At 40.4% G+C, this 12,391-nt stretch overlaps 1 protein-coding gene across 1 annotated transcript in view; it reads right to left on the minus strand.

Moving 5' to 3' along the window:
* Positions 1-475: 475 nt before the first annotated feature.
* LOC122646390 overlaps positions 476-12,391 on the minus strand; it is a 32,627-nt gene continuing 20,711 nt past the window's right edge. Inside the window, exons 10-11 of the mRNA XM_043839940.1 lie at positions 863-928; positions 476-764 (exon numbers count right to left, since the gene is read on the minus strand). Of these exons, the coding sequence (XP_043695875.1) occupies positions 688-764; positions 863-928 (143 nt within the window). The 3' untranslated portion in view covers positions 476-687. The remainder of the gene's footprint in view (positions 765-862; positions 929-12,391) is intronic.

Here is a 12,391-nt window from a genome sequence, read left to right on the forward strand (position 1 = left end):
CCTAATCTATTGGATGGTCGGAAATATTTTTTGTGAAGCTCCAATAAAAAATAAAATAGTTACAACTCATAGAGGGCAGACCTTGGCACAACGGTAAGGTTGCTCCATTGCGGCCTAGTGGTCATGGATTCAAGTCGGGAAACAGCCTCTCCGTGAAGTACGGCAAGGTTGTGTGCAATATGACCCTTCCCAGAGTCCACAGTGGCGGGAACCTCGTGCATTGGGCACGCCCTTTTTTTATATAAGTTACAACTCATCGTAAAATTTACCATGCTTGCTTCTCAGCTGAGGCCAATCTTTGAGGTGGTACCTATGATGAATCCTTAACCCAAACAGGAGAAGTGGTATGCAGTGTCTGCCTTAAAGTGCCTACTTGAAAATAATCCACAAATATTGCAGTTGCTGACCCCAATAACCCACAGTAATTCAACTATTGTTTATTTCAAGACAAAGATATTTTCTCAGTTCTCCTCCTGTATAACCAAAAAAAATTTGAACAAATACATGTAAAATGAGAGTACACAAATGGAATGGAAAATATAAATGTTCTTATTTTTATTCCACAGTTTACTTTCAGGTACTTTTTCTTTTTCCCCAGAAGCGGGATGAGACTACAAAATTCTCACAGATGCAAGGACAATCTAAAATTAAATAAAATGTGCACAAACCAATCATTAACAGAGGGTTTTAGAATGAGAACTCCGCTGGTAGCTCCTGGAACTTACCAGTAATAAAGCTCTTGTACTTTGATTGGAGATCCCCAGCTGCAAAGTTATGAAAGGAATTTAGAAAAATACAGTTGTCCCTGTTGACCAGGAGAAAGGAAAAAGGAAAAGAAAAAATGATAATTGAAGAAAGCTACCTTTAGGTTCAAAAGGGGATATATTTCCAGATAGGGTGGATTCTGCCAACTTAATCAGCTCCTTGCCTACAGAAACATAAAAGGCTTCTATAGTTGATTCACAATGGGTCTACACAAGTAAATGGCAGAAACTTTTTTAAGTGTGAAGGACTTTACATAAGTATCATTTAAAAGCACTTCAAAGTTTAATAAATATACAACATAGATGTAGTAGCTCATCTAGAACAGTTATACCTTGTCACTACAAAATCACTGACCTAGAAGAAAAAATGTCTGTTCTATCATATGGTACATAGACCACTACTAGCACTGAGAAAAACTCCTAAGCACCCAACATTCTGAATGACCAATAGAACATATATTGTCGAAATTGATCTGTTTACTCCTATCCTATCAATTGGGGTAATTTGGGACTTATTTTTCTTTGTTTTAAACAAGGGTACTGTGGTAATATTTTATACTAATGGGGGATAGTTTTGTCCTTGTATTTATTTCCTCTTATTATTTAATGCAAACTGCTCATAGTTGGAGATTATTCTAACCTACCGTGAGTCTTGTTCTTCTCACTTTGTCGACTTCTTCCTCTTCTTCTTTCTTCTCCTTTCCTCTCTCCTATTCTTTTCCTATTGGTTGTTTGCTGGTCTGACATTGCTACATGGTGTCAGAACATTAGACAATCAATAGCTTTGACGCCTATTTTTTTTGAGGATCTTCTACCTTATGGTTTACAGAAACCTATGCTCTTCTTGCTTTGTCTGAAACCCTAGTTTGTAACACATGACAACTAGGGTTTCCTATGGTGTTGAAGACTACAATAAGGATGTTTCATCTATGCGCATGAAGCTTCCTTCTTGCTGCTGATCCTTACCACTGGCAGTACCCTGTTTTTTGGCCATTTGGCTGCGCACCTTTGGATTGAGGATCTCCCCCCGTAACCGTCAAGTGGTTGAGATTTATTGGGGTTCATTCATATGGCCAAAGGTCTCCTATTGCTTCAAGTTTGATGCTGATCAGATGACTATATTGTTGAATCTCGAAGAGTTGCAAATTCTTCAATTTTGAAGTTTCTATTTTGGTGCATCTATCTATTCTCCACATCCAGCCATTGGATTGCCCTCATATTTTGGGCTAATTTTCTCCTACTTCTACCCCAACTCGACCTGGTACTTGGCCTCCCTAATTTGCTACAACAAGTTTTCTCCCGGGCTGGTTGTTGGCTACTTCTTGCGTTATTAACCCTGGGTGGCTGTTTTATCTTCTCCTTCTGCAGGTCATCCATTTATGATTTGGATGTTGTTGAAATAGGCTGCTTACCCGATTGGGGTAAGCAGTCCTAGTTTGATTGGGATTAGTCCTACTAGTCCTAGCTGATTAGGATTAGTCCTAGTCATGTTAGGCGTAGTACTAGTCAGATTGGATTCTTTTCTTTTCTTTAATTTTTTGTGTTTTATCCTCAGCTGAGTCCTATTCTGGCATTCCTAGTTGTATTAGGAATTCCTAGTAGGACTAGGACTGAGGTGTTGTTATTCCTATTTGTACTTTGATCAGTTTACTTCAAGTTACTATAAATAAAGGGGCTTGGGTGATCGATTTATATCACTCAAGCATTCATTCCAATGCTGTTTACATGGTATCAGAGCCTAATCTGATCTAGGAAACAGCTTCTCTCGATTTCAGGTTCTCTCCTCTCTTTTCTTTCTCTTTTTTTTTTTTCCTTTTTTTTCTTCTCTCCACCACTCTCGGTCTCCTTCTCCACATCAGGGCAGCAACTGTGAGGTGATCTAATGCAATTTTAGTTGCTGCCCTCAATGTCATCTCATTGAAGATCGAAGAACAGCTGGTGTGGCCTAAATCTGCCGGCAGGATTATTCCATCCTTGGAGATCGAGCTCTTCTTACACCTAAAGTTTGATTTCTTTTTTTATGGAGATTGTTCCCTGCTTCTATTGGTCTACACCAGCCCTTAGTTGAAGACTGCAGAGTGTTTGAGATACAGTGCTGCACTTTTCTGCAATTTCCTGCAATCAGTTTTTCTGCAATCAAGCTTCTTCCTAAATTTGTCAAAATTTAGGGTTTTTTATTGGCTCATCAGAAAGAGCTAATTTTTGGAGGTTATCTTCCCTGGTTTTAGTAGGGAACTCGACCAAGGTTTCAGCCCATTCTGACGGCTGAAAACTCTGCAAATTAAAAAACCCATTCGAATCAGGTTTTTTACAAATCTGATTTTTCTGTCTGGCTGAATCATGGGTGACTCAGAGATGACCACTGCTACTTCTGGAGGAGATCAAAATAGGTTTGATTTTCTTCCCTATGCTGCTGCCATTAAGCTTGATGGTACAAACTACTTGATTTGGGCCAGATCATTATCCCTAATAGTGGCTGGTAGGGGACTCACTGGCAACCTCACTGGCACCACCAAACAACCTACTGAAGAAGGTGTTGCTCGTACTAAATGGGCTGCCAATGATGCAATGGTAATGTCCTTTGTTCTGAACTCTATGACCACTGACCTCTCTAGTCAGTATCTTCTCCTTGACACTGCTACACAGATATGGACAGCTGTCAAGGGCACTTATGGTCGTTCAGGAAGTGGTGCTCAGGTTTATGAAATCAGGAAGACACTCCAAACCACTACTCAGAAGGAGATGTCTGTCACCAAATACTATGCTGCCCTCAAATGTTTATGGCAGCAATTGGATCACTATGCTCGGTTTCAGCCTACTACTACTGCTGATATTACTGCCTACCACACCTATGTAGACCAATTCCGTGTCTATGATTTCCTGGCTGGCCTCAATGATGACTATGACCCTATTAGGGTGCAAGTCCTTGGACGGGTTCCTTTCCCCACTTTAGAGGAGACCTTTTCTTATGTTCACAGTGAAGAGACACGACGGGCTGCCATGATGATTACTCCCAAAGTTGAGAGATCAGCCTTACAGACTGCTGGCCCCACTCCTATTGCTTCTTCTAACAGTGTTGCTGCTTTTACTACCAAAGAGCCTGTTAAGTGTGAGCATTGTCACAAACCATATCACACTAAGGCTCAGTGTTGGAAATTATATGGAAAGCCAGCTGATTTTGAGGCCAAACATAGTCGCGCTAAGTCTAAAAACAAAGCCAATCATACTGAAAGTGTAGCTCCAACTCCCACTGCTGACATTGGTTTCTCCCAGGAAGAACTCCAGGCTTTGCGTCGTATGTTGAACACATCAACTGCCTCTACTATGTCTGCTGCCAATTCAGGTTCCTTCTTTGCCCGTACAGGTATTTCTTTTGCTGGTCATTGTGCATCAGTAGTATCCACTCCATGGATCATTGACTCCGGTGCTACTGATCACATGACAGGTTCTTCTAGCCTTTTTAATACATATTCTCCTTCCTCTGGTAAGGATAAAGTCAAAATTGTTGATGAGTCCCTCTCCTCCATCTCAGGGAAAGGATCCATTGGTTGTTCTCCTTCCCTTACACTGTCATCTGTGTTGCATATTCCCAAATTTACAACTAACCTTCTTTCCATTAACAGTATCACTAAATCCCTGAATTGTAAAGTGACCTTTTTTCCCACTCACTGTGTTTTTCAGGAACTGGACTTGGGGAAGACGATTGGATCGAGTAAAGTGCATGGCGGATTGTACCTGCTTGATGGCAATCCTACTCCGGCTTTGCCTTCGGCATCTTTCTCTTCTGATTTACATAAATGGCACTCTAGACTAGGCCATCCCCCCTTAGGTACTTTAACAAATTTATTTCCAACATTAGTTAAAGACTGTAATAAGGAAGATTTTTTTTGTGAGCCTTGTGTCTTGGCTAAACAGACGCGTTCAACTTATCCTATTTCTAATAAACGATCCTCTTCCTTATTTCATATTGTTCATACTGATGTGTGTGGGCCTAGTAGGAAAGCTTCCCTGACTGGCCATCGGTGGTATGTCACTTTCATTGACTGATATTCTAGGTTCACTTGGGTTTACCTTATGCACACAAAGAGTGAAGTTTTTTTATGTTTTCAACACTTTCATCAAATGATTAAGACCCAGTTTAATGCCACTCTTCAAATTTTGAGGAGTGACAATGGGAAAGAGTATATGGAAGGTCGGTTCCAAAAATACCTTCTTGCACATGGAATCCTCCATCGGACCAGTGTGTCGACACTCGACCCAAAATGGTGTGGTGAGAGAAAAAACCGCCACCTCCTCCGGAGGTGGCTAGGCCCTATGTTTGCTCGTCTTGTCCCTTCCCTTTATTGGGGGATCTTGTCCTTCTGCAGCCTATTTAATTAATAGGCTACCCAGTTGGGTTCTTCTTTCAAAAGCCCCTATTGAGCTATTACTTGGCTCTTTTTCCTTTATAGTCCCACCTAAGGTGTTTGGATGCGTTTGTTATGCTAGGGATACAAGGTCCCCTAGTAAATTTGACCCACGTAGCCTCCGCTGCATTTTCTTGGGTTACTCTACTACCCAAAAGGGGTACAAATGTTACTACCCTCCATCCCGCATGACTTTTTTTAGCATGGATGTTGTCTTTCATGAACATGTTCCATATTATGTGTCCCCACCTCTTCAGGGGGAGAGTGTTAGTGAAGATGTGCTGACTACTGACTCTCCACCTCCACTTCAGTCTGTTTACCATGAGTCTGAACCAGTTCGGCCTGCCCCTAGTACTCCCCCTGAGGCAGGGGAAGAGGTTCCTATACGGGGGGAGACCATTTCTATTCAGGGGGAGCAATCTACCCCGTTCCAGACTCCTATCCAGAGGACTATTAGTGAATTTCAGAGGAGGATTGATGCCAGTAATGTGAAGACCTATGCAAGGAAACATAAGTAGGTTCAATCAACTGTTGCTCCAGTACCCATCCAATTGCCGAACCCGGATCCAGAACCTGCCTCTCCACCTGGTAATGATCCTGACTTACCTATTGCTCTTCTGAAGGTGTCGAACTTGCACTCGGCATCCCATATCTCATGTTGTTTCTTATGATTCCCTTTCCCCATCCTTTCGTGCCTTTGTTTCCTCTCTTTCTTCTGTTCGTATTCCTAACAATTGGCAGGAAGCTTTATCAGATGGAAAGTGGAAGGCAGCTATGATGGAAGAAATGGACGCCTTGAAGAAAAATAACACATGGGAGCTTGTGGTTCTTTCACCTGGGAAGAAAACCGTTGGATGTAAATGGATGTTTTTGTGGTGAAACAGAAGGTGGATGGCACTGTGGATAGGTATAAAGCACGACTCGTGGCCAAGGGGTTCACTCAGACATACGGCATTGATTACCAGGAAACTTTTACACCTGTTGCAAAGTTAAATACTGTTCGTGTGTTATTATCTTGTGCAGTCAACCTTGGATGGGATTTGCAGCAGCTAGATGTAAAAAATGCCTTCCTAAATGGAACACTAGATGAGGAGGTGTATATGGACATTCCACCAGGTTCTCTTGTGACAGAAACCAAGGAAAAGTATGCAGACTAAAGCGCGCACTTTATGGGCTGAAGCGATCACCTCGAGCATGGTTTGGCGGTTCCTGAGGCCATGATTTACGTGGGATATAAGCGAGTAATGCTGATCACACACTCTTTATAAAGAGGGTTGGTGAAAAACTCACTTCTTATAGTCTACGTTGATGATATAGTGGTTCTGGCAATGATGGTGATGAGATCAGACGGTTGAAGACCTTCCTTGCACAATTTGAATTTGAGATCGGAAAGATCTTGGGAAACTACGATACTTTCTGGGCAGCGATCTTCTAAAGGCATTTTTCTCTCCTAAAGGAAGTATGTCCTAGCTTATTAGGATTATTAGGATTAGTCCTAGTCATGTTAGGAGTAGTACTAGTCAGATTGGATTCTTTTCTTTTCTTTTATTTTTAGTGTTTTATCCTCAGCTGAGTCCTATTCTGGCATTCCTAGTTGTATTAGGAATTCCTAGTAGGACTAGGACTGAGGTGTTATTATTCCTATTTGTACTTTGATCAGTTTACTTCAAGTTACTATAAATAAAGGGGCTTGGGTGATCGATTTATATCACTCAAGCATTCATTCCGATGCTGTTTACAGATATATTACTGCTGTTTTCTTTTAATTGTGGCTCCTTGACTGGTTGGTCATTCATTTGCACTTCTCTGAGATCCTAAATTGGTATTTGGTTGGTTTCTCTCATATTGTTTGCTGCTGTCCTTTTTTGTTTTTTTGGTTAACATGGGTGATTCTAAACCTCCCATGGACAGTGCTAATATCCAGATTGCTACTATTAAGCTCAATGGAGCTTCTAATTATTTACTCCAGGCCCAAGCTGTTAAGGTGTATATCAAGGCAAAAGTGATGCAGATTCATCACCGACATGGGCTTATTTTATTAGGAAAAAGTCTAGGGTTGGGTTATATACATGTTGGGCCTTTGATCCCATGGATTTTCTATGTAATAGGCCATTTTTATGGGCCTAAAATATGGGTAATTAAGTTTTCAACTATTAAGCTCAACGAAGCTTCTAATTATTTACTCTGGGCTCAAGCTGTTAAGGTGTATATCAAGGCAAAAGTGATGCAGATTCATTACCAAAATGGGCTTATTTTATTAGGAATAAGTCTAGGGTTGGGTTATATACATGTTGGGGCTTTGATCCCATAGGTTTTCTATGTAATAGGCCACTTTTATGGGCCTAAAATATGGGTAATTAGGTTGCATACGCAATTAGAAAGTTTAGTCCCACACTTAGTTTTATGTTCATGTTTTTAATATTTTAAATTGAACTGGTCCAAAGCTGGTTTGAACCAATGGTTCAATTTAAGTGATTTTATTAGTTTTTCTTTTAGTTGTTTAGTTAGGCTGGATTAGGACTCTATTTTGAGTCTATTTCAATTTCCTAGTCAGTTTAAGTTACTTAATAGGTTAAGGGTTGGGTTAGGTCTTTGCTTTTTAGTGTAGGAGTCTAATTTTGAGTCTTTTATATAAGGTTGTAAGGGGGCAAAGTATTGAATACGAATTTGATTAATGAAAAAGCTTTTGTTTGCTGCCATAGCTGCTGCTTTGCTCTATTGAGTGTTGCTTTATGAGTTATATATCAAGATGAAAGGACTGGTGGATCTCCAGTAGACTCCTTGCATCTTGTAGATCGGGAGGACCTGCTTCTATTTTTCAAGCTGATGCCATTGAAGACCTACAAATCCAAGTAAGTGTTTGATATTATCAACCATTCCCCTTGTTCTCCTAATCCTCTAAACCCAGCCCCATCGATCCCCATTGCCAATACTTAATCCTTATTACCTTCCTCATGCTCCATTAAAACCATAGATCCATTAGAACCCTAAAACCTGCAACTATTCTTCTTCCTTTCTAGAAGGTCACATGCAAGGTGATTTTCACGAGAATTCTTCCCAGCCAAATCTAACCGTTAGAACCTGCTACAATTTTGATCGAATCTTCCTCTAACCCTAACAGAGACTCGTTCCAAATTTCAGAACCATCCACTCAGCTGATTGTCTGAAATTACACTTTTACCTCTCTCTCCTATCTCTACTAGGAAACCTCCATAACTCCAGATTTAACCATTTGATTTAGCTGTAACTTTCAGCATATATTCCCCTCCACCCTACCCACACTCAACCTAAATATTAAGCCCATTCAACCACTGATTTCCTGTTATTATAAACTCTAGATTCCATCATCTTCCACCTTTCAAAACTCTAAACCTAGTTGCTGCCCAAATCCATCTAACCTAATTCTAACCATCCAAAACTTATAAAACCTATTTCATTAGACTACACCTGCCTAGCTTTACCATATAAGATACATCCCCATTATCCTAACCCTAACCCTAAAATTGACCTAAAACCTCAAATCTGCCCCCATCGAACCGGCAGCTTAACAGGTCCTGGTTGTCTGGCTCCTAGTAGGTCTCCTACCTATCTAGGACTACATGAAAAAGGAAAATTGAAGTAACTGACTTCCTCTCCATCTGCCACCACCGATACAGAGTACAAAAATTGGATGCGTGACAACGACACACTTCTAGTGTGGTTATGGAATAGTATGGAACCAACTATTGCTGCAAATGTTATGTTCCACACTACAGCTAAAGGAGTGTGGGATAACTTAAAGGAAAGCTTCTCCTAAGACAAGAATATTGCTCATGTCTATGATTTGTATGAGAAAATCTTAACGTTTAAACAGGGAGATTCGTCAGTTGGTGAATATTACAATGCCTTTAAGGGGATGTGGGAGGAAACTCAATGTTTACCAATCTCTCTGATTTAGAAATGTTTAAGACACAGAGAGCTGAGCTTCAAGTTGCAAAATTCTTGTCTGGGTTGAATTCAGATTTACAACCAATTAAAGGCCACCTACTTGCTGGTCAAAGTATACCTTCTATGAATGAGGCATTCTACCGTATTCAACGTATCGTCTCTCTCCCTCTCATTCCACAGTTGACTCACCCTCTTCTTCCAAGGAAAGTATTGCATTTGTTACTAGTAATGGTGGCTGTAGCCATGGTCCTAGTTTTCCTAGTAGAGGCTGTGGTTCAGGGAGAGGACAAGGACGTGGTACAAGTGGTCTTGGTGGCCAGCAGACTGATTAGCCTATCCGACAGCGCTCACATTGTGGCAAGCTTAACCATACAACAGATAAATATGGAAAACCTCAGTGGGCACAACAGATAGCCAATGCAACAGTGTCTGATGGGAATTTTGATATGGTACACTCTAAATCTAGTACTTCATCTGGAGTTAATACATTAGGGTCCTCATCTCATGATGCTCTGGCTACTCAATTACTTAAGCGTGTCCAGTAGCTTGAGTCATCCACTTCCTCCTCTACTGCTACATTTTTCCATTAAGGTACCACTGTACTTTTTACTACTTCATCTCCCTCCTCCTAGATTATTGACTCTAGTGCCTCTAATCATATGACTAGTAAGTCTAACTTGTTTTCCCCCCTTTCAAAACTCATCATCCCTCACATGTTATTCTTGCCAATGGGTCTTCCACCCAAGTGACTGGTTATGGTACAGTTTCACCTTCTTCTTCGTTGTCTTTGTCTTCTGTCCTTCATGTACCTCATTTACCTTTAATTATGTTATCTATTAGTCAACTTACCATAAGACTAAACTGCTCTGTTATTTTCTATTCTTCCTACTATGTTTTCTACGAACTTCAGACAAAGAAGAAGAATGATGGAGGGTGTGAGAAGGATGGCCTATACTATCTCAATTGTGATCCGTCTTCTACGGCAGCTGTTACATGTTCTAGTAGTGTGTCTCCTCTTCAGTGGCATCAGCAGTTAGGTTAATTTTCGTTGCCCAAACTTCAAAATATAATTCCGAGTTGCAAGTCAGTGTTTCGTCTTGAATGTGAAGCCTGTGAGCTTGAAAAGCATCACAGTTCTTTTCCTTCTCGTAGTGAGTCCAGGCGTTGGTCTTTATTTTCCTTAGGTTATTCAAATACTTGGGGTCCTTGTGTTATTTTTTACTTTTGTAACCGATCATTCTCGTTTAACATGGTTGTATCTATTGAAAGACCGTTCAGAGTTTCTATCTATCTTAAAGCATTTTATAATGAAGTAAAATTCAATTTGATGTTTCTCTTAAAATTTTTAGATCTGATAATGCTCTTGAATATACCCAGACTGATATTTCCCCCTTTTGTTCTGAGCATGGTATGATTCATCAAACGAGTTATTTTCATACTCCTTAGTAGAAGTTGAAAGCAAAAACCGACATTTATAGGAGATAGCTCAGTCATTATTAATTCATATGAATGTGCCAAAAGGTTTTGGGAGACGTCGTTTTAACTGCTATGCTATTTAATTAATCGCATGCCTTCCTCCATTCTTAATAATCAAACTCTTACATTTGTTGCTTTCCCTAATTCTTCATTGTTTTCCTTGCCACCTTGTATATTTGATTGCATTTTCTTTGTCCACAATTTGTACTCATGTATTGATAAATTGTCTCCCCGGGCTGTCAGGTCCGTTTTTCTTGGTTATTCTTATACCCAAAAAGGGCACCGCTATTATGACCCAACTACTCATTAGCACTTTGTTAGTGTTGATGTTACATTTTTTTAAAATACTCCAGACTTTTCTATTGTGAGTCATGCTTTAAATATTGCTATTGATACTTTTCTGCCTATTCCTTCATTGATTCCTGTAACTGATTTTATGTCCAACCCTTGGAAAGCACCACTTCAAGTGTATCGGCGTCGTCCCAAGCCACTGTCCGCGGCTCCTACTCTTCCTTTGGTGTCCTCCACTCGGTCTTATTTTTCGTCTGCAGTTCTTGCTCCTTCGTCTTATGACTTACCAGTGGCTCTTCGTAAAGGTACTCATTCCTGTACACAAAAATATGTGGTAGCTTATCCCATTGACAAGTTTGCTTCCATTTCTCATCTTCCATCTTCTTTACATATTTCTCTCATCTTGGATGGAAGTCTGCTATAGATGTGGAAATGGATGCCTTGCGTACTCGCCAGACTTGGGTCTTGGTGGATTTAATCAGGTAAGGAACTAATAAAGTTGCGGTATTGCAACCTGTTGGTTGTGGTTCAAAACTTGGAAACAGCCTCTCTTGCGAAGCAGGGAGCAAGGCTGCGTACATTTGCCCCTCCCAGACCCTGCAGTAGCGGGAGCCTTGTGCACTGGGATGCTCTTTTTTTAAGGACCTAATAAAGTGTCATTGGGTGTATAATATTAAGCATAGTTATCAAGGCGGGAAGACGACCATGGCGTTTTAGAGGGTCAAAAATCAAGGCGACACTGCCATGGCGGCAAGGCTCCTGCCTAGACGCCCAAGGCGACCAAGGAGCCTTGGCAATGCCTTGATAACTATGCTATTAAGTATAACCCTTATGGCTTTGTGAAACGACTCAAAGCCCCTTTGGTTGCCAAAGGATACATACAAATCTATGGTGTGGATTATTTTGAGACATGTTCATTCGTTGCTCGTCTCAATTCAATATGTGGGATTATTTATTTAGCTGTCAATTTCGATAGGCCATTGTCTAAATTAAAATATCAAAATGCACTTTTATACCCAAAGTCCAAAGCTAGGGTCTCTATACAGGGTTTCAGGATATGGGTTCGCCATTGCTACTGAGGTAGATAGTAGCGCTTTCGCATACCTATGGCATATTAGTTCATTCTGCTTTCTGTTTAATTTCCTCTCCCTAGCAATTTGAATGAGGAAGTGTATACGGAGTAACCTCCTGGGTATGTTGCTCAGGAGGCGAATGTTACTAAAGATTGTTGACTTCATACGGTAATTTATGGGATGAAACAACACCTAGATCCTGGTTTGACAAGTTCAACTCCATTATTACTCAATAGGGATATATGCATATTATTCTGATCACTCGGTCTTCGTTCACCTACGGGACTCCAAAGTGATTGTGTTAATTGTATATGTTGATGGGTGATGGCATTATTATATCTAGTAATAAACATTTGATATTACAGAGGTGCCATCTTATATGCAGTAGCATTTTCATATGAAAGACTTGCATCTTCTCATGTATTTTCTTGGTATTGAGGTTGTTCATAGCAAG

The sequence above is a fragment of the Telopea speciosissima genome, chromosome 11 (assembly GCF_018873765.1).
Source record: "Telopea speciosissima isolate NSW1024214 ecotype Mountain lineage chromosome 11, Tspe_v1, whole genome shotgun sequence".
NCBI classification, from domain to species: Eukaryota; Viridiplantae; Streptophyta; class Magnoliopsida; order Proteales; family Proteaceae; genus Telopea; species Telopea speciosissima.